Here is a 17,983-nt window from a genome sequence, read left to right as displayed (position 1 = left end):
TGTGCAGTTTTTCTGGAGACAAGTGACAGAACTTTAGAGCAATTTTCTGTCTGGTGGCTGCAAGGTGGCTCAGTGGTTAGCACTGTTGCCTCGCAGCAAGGAGGTCGCCGGTTCGCGTCCCAGTGAGGACACCTGCATGTTCTCCCCATGCAGCGTGGGTTCTCTCCAGGTTCTTCCTCCCACAAGATCCAGAAACATGCTGAGGTTAATTGGTGATTGTAAATTGTCCGTAGGTGTGAATGTGAGTGTGCTTGGTTGTCTGTCTCTAAGTGTAGCCCTGTGATAGACTGGTTACCTGTCCAGGTGAACCTGGGATAGACTCCAGCCTCCCTAGTGAGGATGAAGGTGTAGACATAATGGATGGATGTCTGCAGGTGCTGTGGTCGAGAAAATGCCAATTTATTTATCATTTTAAAGGGAACAGCAGCAACAATCATGACCCCAAATCATCAGATAACGGACAGCGTGACATGAAACACAACCATGTGGCAGCTGCTACAATATGATGATTCTCTGGTGACACTTTAAGCCTTGTTCAGTATCACAAGCAGGTTGTTCTGCAAGCGTAAGACTCACTGTAATGGTTGTAAGCAGTGCATTAGTGAAGAATAACGGCCGACGAGGTGGCCATTATCAGGAATTATGGGACGATGTGAAGTCATTACAGGAGTGATCCATCTCCTGTATTTATAAATGTTTACATGCTGCTTCTAAATGTTTAGCGCAGCGCTGTAACGGCTCCAGCGGTGATGTGGTTGCTTCAGGGTTTTGTTATTTCATCCATTACCGGCAGCGTGCGTCCCGTCAATACGACAAATAAAAACAAAAAAAGATAAGACCAGGTGTAGCTTTTTACTGTTTTTATTGTTGCTGGAGGCTCTAATACAATATGAATCATAAGCTTTACAAAATAAAAACAAAAAAATACAACAAAAGATTCCCCTCCAAAAAAAAAAAAAAAAAAATGGAAACAGTTAAAGGTTTCCACTGAGACACAAAGACAAACTGTGACCCCCAACAAAGACATAGCAGGTGAGGAGAGAGAAGAGTTGGATAAGCTGAACAGAGGGGAGGCGACTGTCTGTCATGTTATACACAGTGTAGGGGGGTGGAGGGGGATGACGAGGGTTGTAACCGGTGACAATAACAGTCCGTCTCTATGTTTGGGAAGTCTACATGTCCACCTCCTGCAGCCTCGTGGCGCCTCGCAGGCTCACGTGCAGAGTGGAGCAAAGTGTAAAAACCTTCTTGCACACAGAAAGGCCGCCCTCGTGTTCGCACTGTTTACCAGGAGAATGACAAGTTATACACGGACAGTTATAATTCTATACAAATATATCGGGTGGGTGTCGTAGACAAAAATAGGTGCGAGAAGTAGATTTCATGAACATGATAATGACACCACCGCCGCCTACAGTACAGTCGGGCAAAAGTCGCTCGTTTCAAACTGACCATCAGCTGTGAGAACATCGGGGATTATTACTACAATGACCCTCACACACTGTAAGATTATCATTAACCGTGGTAATACTATCATTAAATTCATTACATGGGAGAGAAGAGAGAGAGAGAGACAGAGAGAGAGAGAAGAAGAGAGGGGAGGAGAGAAACAGAGGGAGTGAATGGCTTCATGGCAGATGAGATGCATGAAAACAAAAAACCAGACGGGGCAAAAAAAAAAAAAGAACAAAAACAAATAAAAAGCTAAGCATTTTCTCCTTTTTTGTTTTTCCACAAATAAACAAGAGTGCAGCACTGAAACAGGCATGGAGGGAGAGACGTAAAGAAACAGAGAAAGATGGCAGAGATGAGGCGGAGAGAGTGTGAGAGAGACAGAAGAAAAAACAACAGTAGCATCTCTAGCTGTTATGTTTGCGTTTGAGTGCCTCCATCAGGTCGACCTTCAGAGCCTCCTGCTTCGACTTGTCAGCCAGAGTCTGAACACTCCTGTGTGGAGGAGACACAGAGAGGAGAGACAATCAGTGTGCTGCCGAGGCAACAGAGAGACAGAGGCTGGAAAATGTTTCTCTACCCGCTCTGCAAGTTCAACACAAAATCTCTTTTTAAGGATTAGTGACACAAACATCCCAGTCAGAGTCATTCTCTGTGGAGAGAGGAGGAGGTGAGAAATGTGCATCGTCATCACACGTTGAACACACTGCACACATGGAACAGTCATGTCAAGCAAAGTCAACAGTTTGTTATTAGTCTTCATGCAGATGTCTTGTTTTTTTTTTACCTGTTTAATCTCTTGAAGCACCATCCTTAGCATTCAGCAACTTTTACATTATTTTTGAGGCATGATGAACTGAGAGCAAATTTATAGAAGTTTATGTGCAAATACAGAATTAAAACAACAGAAATCCTGGCTGTGCTCGCTTTGATTTAAACAGATCAAACTTCTGAACACGTCATCCTGTTAGACTTGCTGTTAATCCGCTGTTTTCCTGTTTTTCTATGTCGGTGCTTTGACGTCCACACACACATTTCTCCTGAAGTGTTTTTTTTTTTTTTCCTCCAGTTGGACAAAATGCTCCATGCAGAATAAACACAACCATCTCAGAAAACCTTATTAGGGCAACAAACTGCAAAACAACGCGGCGGGTGACTGGTGTGACTCCTCTGACGGGGTTAGTGTGTTACTCCCTCAGAGCTCGCCTGTTAGACGGAGAAGTAAACACGTCCTGCACAACATGCCTGCACAGCTGCTCGAGCTTCAGCGCTGCATGAGGAACATGCAGATATGTTCATGTCGCATACACAACCACACACACCCACACCCACACACACACACTTCATACACACTTCATACACAGAGTGGACAAAACCAATGTGACCGTAGTTTTATCTGCTGCTTTGCTCTCCTTCTAACATCCTCCTGAACCCTCTTGTCGTCTGCAGGTTTTCATCAGAATGAGTTTTATTGCAAAGTTGGTTTGACAGCTCAGACAAGCATTAAAAGTATTATTTGAGCACCGTTTTATTGGATTCGGTTTGACTCTTGGTCGACCCGTAGAGTGTAAACAATGGCCTGGCGTCACCCATTAGTTTGTGGAGTTCTCTTCTGAAGCCTCAAGTTTGGAATTTGACTGTCCTTTAAAACTAGATGTAATGAGGGACACACTGATAATAATAGAATAACAGTTAGATCACTAAATGAACAATCGAGACTCGCCAGAAAAATGTTTACAAAGGCAACAAATCACATCAGAAATCGGGTCATTTTCTCATTAGGCTTCTTTTTGCGACCAGCGAAGTCGCCCCCAGCTGGCGATTAGAAAGAAATTTAAGTCACGTCTCCATCAGCCTCACCGACACGTAGACGCCCAGCGTAAGCCTGCTATTGGCTGTGCGTCTCATGTGGCTCTCTCCTTCCCTTCTGCTATCTATTTGTTCTGGTTTTCAGAATTCCCTTCACTGGCAGGAAACAACAACCACCTCTGGGCTCGCAACCAAGCAGAGGGAGCATTCGGATGATGTATTAAGGCGGTCTGTGGGGATTCTAATGGCACTACAATTTGGGGAAACGGTCGACCAGAACATTTTCCTCGTCCCTATTGTGACTTCATTGCTGCATCTTTGGTTTAGTGCTGCACAATGCAACTGACTGATTCAAAGAAATACAAGAAAGCCAGAGCGTTTTTTCCCCCCTTTAGCAGAGTGATGATGAGTCAGACTATTCTATGCTACAGAATGGTCTATCACACACTAGTTCTTCACTGGCTTCACTTTACAGACCTGGAATAAAGGTAAAATACCTCCATAAGTTTTTTAAAACGGGTCTCCACTCGTGTCCTTACTTACCAAAAACGTCTTCAGTTCCAAGGTCTAAAGCTCAGTCACACTCAGACATACTGGCACACACAGACCCACACACACACTGCTCCATGCCAGGCTGTACCTCTGACCCTAGTCAATGAAGATCTGACGCTGGGTGAGGACCTGCGACAGCTCCTTCTGGAGCTGCCGGTACTTTTGGTTATCAGGCAAAGACTCAATAGATCTGGAGCACAGAGGAGAAGCAGCAGGAGAGGAGAGGTGACAGAGGGATTAAAAAGAGGAAAGACACTGATAAGAATGGCAGCAGAAATGTGGTAAAAAAAAAAAAAAAAAGGCAATAAGGTAGAGGTTGAGGAGAGGACATGGGGAGGGAGGAGGCGTCTTGGACAGAGGCAAGAAAAGTAACTGAAGAGAAGGGCAGCAAAATGGCATTTCATAAAATATCAAATAAATGGCAGGAACGGACATAGAAGAGGCAAGAAAGTGTCTGTGTTGAACAGGTGGAGACAAACAGGTAAACTGAAAAGAGAGCTGCTGCCTGGATCTCTGTGTAAGAAGGACAAGACGACCGTGACGTCTCTCATGCAGCAGTACCTTAGGCCGTTGACGATGTCCTTGGTCTTCCCAAAGTAGATTTCATTCAGTGTGGAGCGAATCTTGTTCTCCATATCCTTAAAAGAAAAAAGAATGAGGACATTAGTAACTGTTAGCATGATTCCTACTTTTATTTTTCATGTAAATAGTTTCTGACGAGATGTGAAGCTGTGTGCTGAGAACGACACACAGTGACGCTGCTGGACACCGTCCCCGAGGCAAACGGTTTCATTTACTGGTGCTGCTATTTGGGAAATGACAGAAAAATCCAGGTTGAAAATAGAAGTAAACAATCAAACGCCACCCCGGCCTGCTGTGTAACGTATGGCTTGAATTTAACTCATATTCTACTTTAATCTGTTACATGTCCTCGAAAACCAACTCCCTGACAAACCCACCTACGGAGCCAATCGCAAATAATTCCTGGACATTATTCCTCCTTTACAATTTTATATATTCAAATCTTGTTTTTCCACATTGTTTATTATTACATCCTAAGAACCAATAGATCGTATGATCTGTGATGTCAGTAAAGACGGCTGGAGTGTAATTACCCACCTCCTGCTCACACTGCGTGAACTTTACGGCTGCACAGTTTATCGAATATAAATCTCAACGATCTCATCGACACAACGATTTCGGCAGCCGCAATTAAACGAACATGATCGACTGCGATGCTGACATTTAAAACGGGTGCTCTGCTCAGAGAAAACTCCACCGCGTGTTCAGTCAGGCGCTTCCATAAGGAACAAGCAGCCAGCAGGGGGCAGCTGAGACGTTCTGGATTCACAATCGAAGGTGGAAGTGAAGCGCTCGTCCCTCCAAACAGATTAGGATCCGATCAGAAGTGTTCTTGCATTTAGAGTAGGTGATGATAAACGAGAACGAATCGCGTGCAAACAGATTTGTGTTTAAATTGCTGAATAAAAGCCATTAATGCAGCAGAATGAACGCATGAGGGCCAAGAAGAACAGCGTCACATCCACACAGAGCATTCCTGTGTCTCATAACGCTGAGCTGTGTTCATCCAAGTGTCAAGATGCAATGAAACTATTTTGTCCCTAAAATTAATGAAGAATTGTGATTTTAATATTGCTCAAAACAATCCTGATTATCACTGTTAGTGGACTTCAGATAAAAGCTGTGAACCAGTGTTATTGTTTCAGAAGGCCTGGTTCATAATCAGCCTCACAGCGCTCAGAGGCTTCACAGGCTGACTTCATATGTACTCTGCTGCAGGTATTAACCCAGACCTCGATGCTTTAACTGTCTATGAAAATGCGTAGAGGCCGACTCTGCCACCGCAGTCAGGGAGGCATCACCGGAGTACAGCACATAAATCAGCTGGCAGGATAGTCTGTGCATAATGTGACTTTTAAAGCCCTGTAAAATCTCAGCAGACTCCCGCAAAGGAGACTTGTTCATGAAAGAAAATACACTGCAGTCATTTTACTGCAAGTGAGCTGAATCCCTGCTTCAGTGAAAAACATGGAGCGAGCAGGTGTACTGACTTCAACGAGACGGCCGATGTTGGCGATGTGGGGTGAGGACTCTCCAACCGTCTCATCTTTTTCCATCTGTGAAAAGACGAAACAAGTTGACCTCGTGAATAACTGCATCACGGCTGGACAAATCGGCAGCAGCGTTCTGCTTAGTGCAGCGTCCTACCTGTCTTGTAAGGCTGCCGCCCAGGTTCATGGTACCGGAGCCGGTCTTGGTTGTCTGGAGCCACAGCATGACAGTGGAGGTGAGTTTGTAGTGAGCGGTACGACCACTGGACTTCTCCTGCTCGCAAAACACACACGACAAGCAGTTACATGTAGAGTTTTACATAGAGTCCATCCACAGGTTTACACACTGTTGATAGCAGTTTTAAAAATTCATTCTACGCAGGTCTTGAGTATGTGGTGTGTTCACACTGGAAACCCAACAGAAAGTTCTCATTTCTTTAAACAGGTCCTATCTTAGTGAATAGATTCATGATTTATAAATGTTTACTCACAATGTACAGCATAAACAAAACAACTATTTAAAAATAATGCAAAGAATCTGACGGCATTCGGACATAAATCACTTTTACATCAGCGCTTCACTCAGACATACCGTCACAGTGACTCAGAGAGCCACAGCACACACAAAATATTTGCCGTACAGGTGAGACGTGACAGCTATCGTATGAGGTCTGTGTTTTCTTTCTATAAAATGGCAGATTAATACTAGTGTGGCCCAGGATAAATGTTTTACTGATCCTTCACTAAACCCACAAACATGACCACGTCTGAAACAGGAAGATTGCTTTTGGGATTTACGAAAAAACGACCAGTGTGCTCATTCAGAAATGAAGCCAGAAATGTCATTCGGATTCCTTCACATTAACTGAACGACGTGCACATCTGAATGGGGCTCAAGTGTCCCACTCATACGAACTGGATCAGGGCCATCCTCTCTCCTCTCACGGCGTAAAACTGTAAAAATCTGACGAACCGTTCCACCAGAAATTGCTTTAACTTCTGAAAGTGGACGGACGACAGACTGTAACTGTTCTGAAACTGAATAAAGACTAAAAAGAAAGAAAGAAAAGACTGGACGAGAGCAAGTTCAGATATCAAATCAATTCATTCAGCTGCTTCTCACCTGCACCTCCACCACATGGATGGAGTCCCAGCACCCCTTGATCTTCTTGGATCCATCCCCGGCCTTCTTGATGAGAATAACTCCGGCAAAGCCATGATCCAAGTCCCAGAGGTACACGGAAGACACGCCGCCCTCAAAGTACCTAAGCAACGCCAATATCAGAGGTCACAAGAGGCAGACAGCGACGGCTTATGAAAGACTCGACGTCAGATTGCTTCACTGCTACTCACAGGTCTCTGTACTGGTCGAAGGCGTTATTGGCTTCAACCTCGAGTTTCCTCAGGCGAGCTGAAGGCATTGCGCCATCTTCAATGGGAGGTTCGTACTTATTACTCCACGGGGATCTGATGAATTAAAGGAGAGTTCAGAGAGTCGGACTAAACATCTCGCTGCAGTGACAGCATCATACGAGGCACCAGGGTCTCATAAACACCCATCAGGCATTAAATATTTGTAAACCTTTTAAGCAGCTAAATCGTTAATGTGAGCAGATGCGACTCTCACAGCGGTCACTGTGGTGACTCTGAGCATTGACGGGATGAAGGGTTTGTATAAAATCCTCAAGGTGCTCATCACCGCAAGCAGGAAACAACAAGCACGTCTCCTGCTGAGATGGTTACTTCTTGTTTAACATCTGTGACATGCTAACTTTGCTAACAGTAGCACAAGTTGAGAAGAACTATAAAATCAGCAAAGTGACTTTAGCTGCCATCGCTGTTATTCGTGTTAAAAATGTATTTAATATGATTTTATGTTGCTAACCGCTCAAGGGAAGCACTTTCTGTCTAGTGTTGCAAGGGGGACATTTTTACCCGTGACACGTGTGTTTTGTGTTTCATTCATTCACTATAAAGTTGTTCAAGACGCACACGCAACAAGCAAAGAGCAAGAACGTCACACGAGGCCTGAAAGGTTTGCAAAGGCCACTCGTTTTATGAGGAACACTTTTCTTTTGGTAATTTGTTGTTTGTGTCGTTAAGCGGACTCGTTCCCTCTGGGCGTGTATGCAGCCAGCGAGGTAAATGTTTACAGGGTTTGTTTGTCTTTAGTTTTTGTCGTGCTGCTAATGTGCATATGTGCATCTTTGACAGTTTATGTGGAAATGCGTTGAGGTGGCGATAAACTCGTCAGTGTTACCAGAACCTTGGTCTCGTCTAATTCCTGGAGGGAGTGATAGTGACTGATATAATGAGTAATATTTGTTAGAAAACAAAACATCGGGTCTAAACTTTGTGGACACGAGCCACCAGAAGTACCAACCAAGGACGGCTGTGACAGCAAAAAGCCCAGAGCACCGAATCAGGGCAGGAATAACATCAATTTTCCTGTGGATTAAACAGATACTTACAGAAAACTGTCACGATTTCACAGCATGTCCTTAATGTCTGAACAGTTCCAGCGTCAAAGACAGAAGATTTTCTGCTTTTCTCTGTTTTATATTTTTGTAAACTGACTCACAGGAGAATCAGCAATAAATCAAAGGTGTTTTCACTCGACTAAATGAACTACACAGTTAATCAGTGATCAGAAAACGTGACCAATTAATCCACTCCTCAGGTTTACCTTCATGGTGACGTGAGCAACAAAGCAGGTGTTGCTCATTAATTCAACGGTCCATTTGTTAAAAGGAAAATGGGGCCATTTCTTCTTTTAAAGTTACAAAACTTTGCTTAACATTTCCGTTCAGTTTTACACCTACTTTGGTCTGTCTCTGATGACCACCACAACTCTGTCTTTACACAAGCTAACCTGAATTTCCGTTACACTGCACAAGACAGTTTATGAGTTGCGTTGACAGTTGTGTTGTTGCCACAGACGTCAAGGACTTTTTTTTTTTCCACTGCGGTAAGTTCAGGAGGTCAGCTTGTGGCTTATTTTGCTACTGACCCCAATTCAGTTGTGCTTCCTTTTCTACGTCTAAAGTGCAGTTATGAACCCAACCTGTAGGAGTCGCCGTCTCGGTTGTAATCGCAGAGCAGATAGTCTTTTCCCACCACCTTGTCCCGGGCGATCTTCAGGGGCTGGTCCACAGAGGAGAGGAGGTCCTCACACAGGCTGGGCACCTGAACGCAAACGCACAGAGAAGTTCAGAGCGCTGACACGACGGTTTCTCCTTCACACGAAATCCAACACAGCTGCTGCACAACGTACGAGCTACTCCTAAACGTCTGACTGCATTTGTTTTGTGTGACTTGTGAGTTAACAAGAGACATACGAGCAAGATGTTTTGGTGAATTCAAACATCCCTCAACTTAAAACAAAAAAAACAAAAACAGACCTGAAAGTAAAACATGAAGCATTTGATATCCTCATCCTAAAAAAAAAAAAATACTTGTCTTGTCTTTCTCTCACATTCCAGTTTCAGCCAATAAGCAGAGGTTACTGAGAGGACTTGGAATAAAATATCGTCGGGAAACATAATATCTGCAGGATAAGGGGGTACAAATTAGTTCTCACAGACTGACATGGAGTCCCCTCTCTACATGCTGCTGCTGCATCAGAGCATCGACACAAAGGAGGCCCTGTTATCCTGAAAAAGCCCCCATACTGCCAAACACACACCACACACACACACACACACCTGGCAGCCCAGACCGGCTGAGACAAGGAAAACAGGGGTGAACAAAACCCACAGGGGAGAAAACAGACATCAGAGAGGAGTCGACGAGAGATGTGGGACAAACAGGAAAGAAAGAGGTGATTTCAGGTGATTTCTGAATCGCAAGTAAGAGTCTGAGCAGAGACGGAGCCAAAAAAAAAAAAACCCCACAGTGGCCGGCAGCGGAGGTGATTGACGGCTGTGATAATATTCACTAACAACCGGACGCAGTGGTCGCGGGGTAAGGAGTGAGCAGATGTCTGGGGTAGAGGGGGGGGAAGAGAGGTTAAAGGCGAGAGGAGAGGAAGGTGAGCAGGTGGGGGTCTGGCTGAACAGGATATACCCACAGCACAAGGTGCGATGCAAACAGTGGAGCAAGTGTGGTTTGATTTGTGTCTGATTCGGCTTAATTCACCGGCCTCAGCCGCTCTGCTTAAACGCTCAGAACACATCTAAGGATTTCAAAACCGTAGGAAGGATAACTCCATTTCTGTAGATTTTCAGAAAACTTTTTTGTTGTTGTTTGCTTGAGATAATATCAATGAAACTGTAGAAATGACAAAACTAGAGATAAGTGAAGTCTGACTGATGGGAAAGTGGGTTTTCTGAAGGTGTGTGAAGATGGAGTTATCTGTTTTTGCAAATGAACTCTTCATTTATAAGCAGAATTTTAATTTTTTTTAAGTGTTGCACTGAAAATGTTTGGGGACTTTCATTGTAAGTACAAAAACAGTTCATGCATAACATGGAAACAGATGAAATATCCACAAGAGCACAAAATCTTTTATGAAATATGGCAGCCTTTTAGCGCTTACATTAACTTCCTTCCTCTAAATCAGACCGGCCGTGACGTTTCTGCTTCTGTTTTATCACGCTACAATAATAAAAGTCAACGGTCCCATAAATACGTCCTCACAGTTCTCCTGTCACTGCTGTTTATGTGGTTATTTACATCCCTTCATGTGTCTTTTTGGCTACTGTTGGATCATTTAGTGCTAACTATTTTCCCTTCCCAGGTAAATTTTGAGACTCAGACAAAACGGCTAAACCCTGAAGAACAACAGCTTTCACTCCTCGTTGTTGATCGACTGTTCCCAAAGTGCCACTGGATTACTGACTTATTGAATCAGACTCTCACTGCAGCCGTTGGTCTTCACAACAAAGGGCCTGGCACTCGGACTGCACAAAAACATGGTTTCAGGTTTAACGCGGCTCACACCCTGACATGGCTGTAAGGAAATATCACCGCCAGATTAACCAAAAGGCCGTTAACTCACCAGGTCAATGAGGTCACTGAGGTTCTTCTCGATCTGCTGAGGAGGCAGACGCCTCATCAGGTCCAGAGCACAGTCCAGCTGCTGGTCATTCTGAAACACACAGCGGAGAAAAAAAAAAAACGCTCGTGATGCTGCACAGATCACAGTTAAACACGCTAGTTCAAGCTTCACGAACACACAGCAGCGTCCCTGTCTGTCTGCAGAGCTCGCCACATTCGTCACACTGCTCGCTAAGATCGCGGCTGTGTCAGGAATGAAACTAAGAAGGCACGAATATCTCCTGTAAATGATCAAAGAGCAACTTCTAGAATGTAAACAAATGGTTAGTTAGTCTTGGAGGAGAATGTGTTTACTATTAAAACACTTTTAGCTCAGTGAAAAACAGTTAATTACCATCATTTTTACAACTGCAACATGCTGCTCTGGTAATTATTTGTACTGAAAAACAACAAGCAGTTCATTAGGCAACATAGCGGAAATGAAACAACAACAAAGACAGAATCAGCTGCACAACATTTAAAAGGAAATTTACTGAAACTCTCTCTACGTCTCCGCCTGAGATAATAAAATCCAGCATAAACTGACACAAAAATACAAAAGCTAGATAATACCCTCTGTAGAGTAAAACAACTAAAATCATACCTGCTGAGGGCAAATTAAATAACAAACAGTTTTGTACTGGCGCTAAATATGTTGTAACTAAAGGCAAAGGTACAATATAATTATAATGAATCACGTTTTTCACTACAGTTGACGTTGAAGGGCGACATGTTGGGACCATTAATACAATTCTCATCATAATTAGAAAACAGATGAATGTTTAAGTGGATTCTAATTGGCTGTAAGCAGCTGCTCCCAAGTGTTTAATTTACACTGTTTAGGTTCTAATCATGTCTTACACTGAAGGTTAACCTCTAGAAGATCAACCTGCGACCACGATTTCATTGATTGGTATCGTTGGACTGTTTGGAGCCGAGTTCAAGGCACCGTGGCACAAAACACACACAGTTTCAGTCCCACCGAGCAGAGCCAGCCAGAGCCGAAAAGAGAAGCTTCGCCTCGTTTGTGTCAACTTTAGCAAGATTTTACAAGCGCGCCACACCTCTGTATTCCTGCTGCTTACTGAACTGTTAATGTTGCCGCGGCTCTGCTCGCAGACACCAGAGCAGGTCTCCACAGGACTCCTGAGATGCTGTTTATCATCTGAGGCCTGAGCAGTCTGTGTCATTTACATTAAGTATGGATCCTCTAAGGTCCCAGGGTTTTGGTACCAACGTGTGAAGTTTAAGAAAGAAATGTACGATTTCAGAAGGTAAACTCCTGATTCAACCAACTACTGAAGCTTCACATTACTTAAGAGTTTAATGACCAGACTGTGGAGCTACTCCATCCTTTACATTGACAGCACAAGAGGAGATCTCCTAATAGGAGTGATTACACAAAGCACTGATTCAGTGTTTGTATGGGCACCTGACTATTGTCTTAATTGACTTGAAAATGTCCTTCAAATGATTATTTAGACAGCATAACTTTCACCACTGACTGAGCTCTACTGGTTTCAAGGCGACCTCATTTCAAATCGAGCACCGTGCAGCTGTTTTATGTAGGAAAATGTACATAATTTGGATCAGGACTCGGTACTGGCGTGCTCTCTGCTCAACAAAATGACCGTACGAAGCTCTCCCCAACGTCTCCAAAACAGCACAGTGATAAAGTCCTGCTACATTTTGTATGAGAGTATGACAGCAGTTTGCTGTGCAGGAAACATTAACACCCTCGCACGCAAACCCTTTGCTTGCACTGTGAGATTACAGACACAAGTTTTCCAGCTCGGTAGACTGAACGGCACTCATGATTTGTCATGTGAGTGCTCTGCAGAGAACAGTAAAAGAATTTGATTTGAAGAAAAACTATTCTGTAGGTAAAACTTCTGGCCACATCCAAAGAACTTAAATCAGCGCAGATACAGTCCATCAGGTGTGACAGGAGGTCCTGTGTTCGTTAGTGGCTGTGTGAGACGAGCGTCACACAGGGACAAGTTGGAAACAGGCTCGACCGGAGCAGAGGTGGCACATGAGAGGCTGACAAATGTGATGCTTATCATGAAAGAGAAGCCGGTTGTGGGGCAAAGTCACCATCTCTGGTGAGGTTATGGAGGACTGAAGTGAACCACAAACAGGTATAACACGACTTTGGACAGCTTTCACTTAGGTCAAGGCAGTACAGTATGTTTTATATGTCTGAATTAGCCATGACGAGATAAAACTCTGCTGTTACCCTGCACTGAACATTTTGTCGTCAGTTTAACTGGTGTGGATAATTCACCCTCCATATGCAGCAACAAGTGCAACACATTCGAACCGTTCAGCTACACACTTCCTGTAATGCAAACAGATTTAAACACCCACTCTTGCACGACCATACGCAAATATTCTGACCAACCACTGAGTGTTTTGCAGCGACGTGACCCCTCGCTGTCTTCCAGCTATACTTAAAGTGCAAGACAAAGCTGAAAGATGGACAGGATAAAAGAATGAAATAAACACACAGCTGCTTGTAAGGAATGAAACTCATAAGAAGAGCAGGTTTCCGTCTGTTGATCATCAGACCATCTTCAACCTGGCGTCTGACCTGAAGTGTTTTTTATCACATGCCAACACCTGATAGTGTCTGATCTGGGCGCTTGCCTCTACTTTTGCCAACTTGTAAACTCAGACGGTTTCTTGCTTTCTTCCGACATTGCAATGCGAAGCTCTGATTAATTACCACAACATGAATGTAGATTAAAATCAATCGCCTACTGAGCTGATTAAGACCAAACATAATGCATCTCATCACTGTGGTAGTAAAATGACGGCTAAAATACCGCAGAAAGATTTAATCAATACAGGAAGTGAAAACAGGTTTTGCAGAATGATCACGGACACTGTAAAGTATGTGTGTTTTTTAGCTAAATATCGCTCAGCAATGCACAGTCATCACGAGTCCACAAAACCAAGGCCCCAAAGTCAATCCTGAGTCTTCAACACAGCCTGGCATGGACTGAAGTCAACTTCTGCGTTGGTTTCACATTTAAGGCGTCGACTGGAGATTGTTGATTCAACATGTTTCATAATGTGTTTCAAATAATCCACCATTTGTGAAGCAGAAGGCCCTTTCATCTCCTGCAGATCGGCATTCCTGGAAGCTGTACCCTGACTGTAACATCCTATAAAAGAAGGCTCTTCATCTACCGAGGCCTCTTTGCTGTGCAACAGCTTTAGAATGAGAAAAATGTAAAGCAATCTACACTCATATCTTATCTTGTTACGAGCTTATTAATCATTGCAACAGACCAGAGAGTGCAAACAGGACTGCATAGCATGGCCTTCCCTGGAGGGCTTCTTTCCCTTAAATAAGCAGTGAGCAACAGGATATTAGTGAGCGGAGAGGACCGACCAGCCACGACATGAAACTCTGGGGAATGTGTAGGAAAATGTATGCAAGTGTGGAATAGGAGCTGGACAAAACACGCTTACAGGTTATTGGCTATGATGACTTTTTTTCTGACTTGGCATTACCAGACAATGCCATCAGAGTCACCTTGTCATGACTCAGGTGTTTTATGGACATTAAAGTACCTGAATTTGTCTTAAAAATAAGTGCACTCATTTCTAGAAGTACAAACAAACAAGGCCACGTTTATGAGAGGGAGCCAAAATATTCACACAAGAAGCCCTTTGCAGTGCTGATCCACATAAAATGAGAAAAGAGACGCTTCAGCAACAATACTACAACAGCAACAGCCTTCTGCTTCACCACACGATTTGTCTTTTACACCCATTTAATTCATCTCTCCTGCAGATATTAACAAAGCCATCTGCCTTGGCTTATCTATGAAGTAACTCCTGAGTTGTGTAAACCTAACATAGCATACTCACGCATCTACGATCTGATCCGAGGATAATGACATGTTATAAAGTAAAGAACCCTCTACCCATAAACATTTTCCTTAAGGGCGACCCCGAACATAACAAAAGCTTCAAGGCAATGTCTCCCATGCCATTTCTTCTCCTCCAAGTCTTTTTTTTCTGCCTGTCTTGAAATCTTTCTCAGCTGATGAATCAGTCTGCTCCATCAGACACCTGCGCTCCTTGACGCTGTGTTTACCGGCGCTCCTGTCTCCGTGTAAACACTAGCTCGGACCAACAACCGCCGGGGTCAGGGGAGAACGGCGAGGCTGAGCCAGCAGGATGGATGAGGTGAGGCCGAGGAGAGTGGGCGACTGTGGAGAAACACCAGCTGCTCTTCCCATTTCAGCCACGGGACGACTTGAGTCATGTGTAAAGACTACAGAGCCGCTACTTTTACATAAACAGTGCTCGATTATGCTGGAAAAGTTCAAGTCGAATATTATTTTTATGATAAGCATAAATACTTTACCAGTTAGACGAGTGTTCCTGCCGTATTAGTTTGACTCACTGAATGTAGACTTTGGACATAAACCTGCCGCTGGCCATGCATTTTGTCTTTTACTGAAGAGAGAACTTGTCTAGTTTGTGTTTCTTTAAGCCAATCATGATTGTATTGGGGTTGGGCTAAGCGGAGGATGCGGTTTTGGTGTTTTCTCATTAGAGGAGGGAGGGGAGTTGTTTTGGTGGAACATTAGCAGAACTGTAGATAAAGTGGCTAATTCACTGCAAGTTTACAGTGTGCTATGTTGCTGCTGGGCGTCGTTTCTCACAGTAAAGCGAATTTTGAAAATGATGAAACATAGATAGCAGATAGAGGGGAGGATGCAAAAAGAGTGGCCACTAGCAGGCTTACAATCTACATCCAGTAAGACAAACTATTAGACCTTCTGATCGTAGTATTCACCTCTATGCATGCAAATGCTCCACCAAAACAACTCTCACGTCCCCTTTTGCAGAGGACAATGCTGCTACATGCTTTGCTTTGCTCTGCACAATAAAACTGTGACTGGTTTAAAGAAATACAAACAAGCCAAAGCTTCTTTTACTTAAGCAGAATGATCACTATCCTGTAATGCAGAATGGTCTGGCTACAGACACATAAGCTTAAGAAGCAGCACATTATATTTTTAAAACATAAGCAGTAAGTCAACAGTGGTTGCTGGTATTGATTGGACTGAGTGTAACATTTCTCAGGAGAAAACAGTGGCAAAGTCACGATCAAGCCCATAAGGCAGGAAAAAAGACTGACAGCTTGTCAGCTTGTTGGGAATAGGAGGAGCAAGCAGTCTTATTTTAGCTACAGGCAACCCGGCGCTTGACTATTTTAGCCTGTGTGTAAGTGTGTGTGCACGACTGGAGGATTGTGTGCATGTGTGCGTGTGTCATATTAGGACTTGTCGCCATTACTATTAACAAACTTGTGTCAAATCCAAAACATCCTGTGCTAACTTTATGCCAACGGGGCATGCAACTTGACAAACAGCTAGCTACGAGCTAACTAGCAGGAAGAAACAGAAGCTAGCTTAGCCGCGAAGCTAATTCATTCCTATCGGAGAGCAGCGGAGAAGTTTTGCTAGCAGTGCAGGTTAGATGGTGATTTATGCCCTCCGCTGCTGCTCCTCTCGGGTTACCACCCTGCCCCTCCAGCCAGCGCTAGCCTAGCTTAGCATCCCTAGCCGCTGCCGCTCAGCTAGCCGTAGCCAGCAGCCCCACCAAAACCCTCTTACCCCGTCCCCGTCTCTCCCAGCAGCCCCACCGCGGCCCTTACCATGTCTGCGGCGTTCTCAAGCGGGGCAGGGGAGCGCGATTTCACCGACGAGTGTACAACTTGGGTTCGCTGCGACTTAACAAATCGCTCCTCTCGTCGCTTGTTGTTTTGTTGTCTTTTTAGTCCCCAGCGGAAGATGTTTTGTTCGCCTCTCCCTCACTGAACCCAGCCCTGTCAGCGAAATTCACTTCCTCAACCGGGCTACAGGAAGGAGGCTGCAGTGAGAAAACAGGCCGCGGTAGCATGTCCGGGTCACTCCGGGCTTTCTGTGCAGCAGCCAATGGCGAAGGAGCAAGAAAGGCATTGCCAAGTATGGAAAGAGAGGAGTGGTGCAGCAAGTATGCAGGCAGAGAGGGCAGCAGGCACATGAATGCACTGATGGAGTTACAAAGAAAAGAAAGGAAGAAAGAAAAAACGATTTATCTGGGGTTAGCTGCGAAGAGCGACGATGTGATGTTTCAAGTCCCTCCGAAAAAAATAAAAATAAAAAATAACTGCAAAGCGCCTCCTGCACAATGTATGAATCCACTTCCTTGTCGTAAATGATAAACACATGAATCAAGTGTTTATTTTATGTGATTTTCTGTTCAGTTTTCTGATCTGTCTCACTCAAATAACGCTGTAAATGTCTTTAATTACCCCTGTAGAAGCCGATAATATATTTTTTTTTCATTTTTAAAATGTAATAGAGTTGTTATGTTATCGGTTCAGGATTTGTTTTACGTTTTTTGGCCCATTACCTTTTTAAAAGTCTAAATTTATTACCTTGTCGGCTGTTTATCACATTATTGGCTTCTACAACCCCTAAAATCGCTTTGATTTCCTACCCGTTATTTATTTATTTATTTATTTAAAGAGCTTTATCTTTTATCTTAACTTGTAACTTTTATATATCGTGCTCTGATTCAGATTTATTTTTCAATTAATAACTTATTTACACGTTTCTTTTAATTTTTTTGTTAGCTATGAGGTGATTTATGTACTGTGGGTGGATGCATATTAATTATTTTATGTTGTTAATAGCAGCAGTGGTAGTAGTATTCTGTCTGTCTGTCTCTCTCTATATATATATGATATTTAAAGAAAGTAATTAAAATAAATTCTCAAAAAAATTCTATCTAATTATTCAGGTATTTAGAAAATAGAAATAATTTTGGTAATCCTAACTGACCTCAAACAGGAAAAGTTTTGCCACATTGAATGTCAGACAGTGAGAAAAAAAAGAGTTATGTGTGTTTTTATACAATATACAGTGTATGTAAACGTATGATTTCAACTGTATAGATAGATAGATAGATAGATAGATAGATAGATAGATAGATAGATAGATAGATAGATAGATAGATAGATAGATATCTGAACCACCTGTGATAATCAT

The 17,983-nt window shown here is 43.4% G+C and overlaps 1 protein-coding gene across 3 annotated transcripts; it reads right to left on the bottom strand.

Moving 5' to 3' along the window:
* Positions 1 to 845: 845 nt before the first annotated feature.
* On the bottom strand, positions 846 to 16,828 carry capzb (capping actin protein of muscle Z-line subunit beta). Of its 3 annotated transcripts, none has more exons than XM_008282699.1 (10): positions 16,606 to 16,828; positions 10,885 to 10,974; positions 8,950 to 9,071; positions 7,239 to 7,352; positions 7,009 to 7,150; positions 6,043 to 6,159; positions 5,886 to 5,951; positions 4,375 to 4,451; positions 3,909 to 4,003; positions 1,860 to 1,947 (listed from the first exon to the last, which is right to left on the bottom strand). In XM_008282699.1, the coding sequence occupies exons 1-9, from the start codon at positions 16,606 to 16,608 to the stop codon at positions 3,910 to 3,912; spliced, it is 825 nt and encodes a 274-aa protein (XP_008280921.1). In that variant the 5' UTR covers positions 16,609 to 16,828; the 3' UTR covers positions 1,860 to 1,947; position 3,909. The 3 variants fall into 3 exon arrangements, with proteins under 3 accessions (XP_008280922.1, XP_008280921.1, XP_008280920.1); XM_008282698.1 differs by having other exon boundaries at positions 1,861 to 1,947; positions 3,902 to 4,003; XM_008282700.1 differs by lacking the exon at positions 3,909 to 4,003 and having other exon boundaries at positions 846 to 1,947; positions 16,606 to 16,827.
* Positions 16,829 to 17,983: the final 1,155 nt, after the last annotated feature.

Source organism: Stegastes partitus, unplaced genomic scaffold (genome assembly GCF_000690725.1).
Source record: "Stegastes partitus isolate 25-593 unplaced genomic scaffold, Stegastes_partitus-1.0.2 Scaffold281, whole genome shotgun sequence".
Taxonomy (NCBI): domain Eukaryota; kingdom Metazoa; phylum Chordata; class Actinopteri; family Pomacentridae; genus Stegastes; species Stegastes partitus.
Note: the sequence above shows the minus strand (reverse complement) of the source record. Positions and strands in the feature narration are given on the sequence as shown.

Excerpts from the sequence above, each read along its gene's own strand:
- capzb (XM_008282699.1), bottom strand. Across the intron at positions 7,151-7,238 it reads TTCGACCAGTACAGAGACCT|GTACTTTGAGGGCGGCGTGT; the intron begins GTGAGTAGCAGT and ends GGCGTTGCTTAG. Across the intron at positions 4,004-4,374 it reads GACATCGTCAACGGCCTAAG|ATCTATTGAGTCTTTGCCTG; the intron begins GTACTGCTGCAT and ends TCTGTGCTCCAG.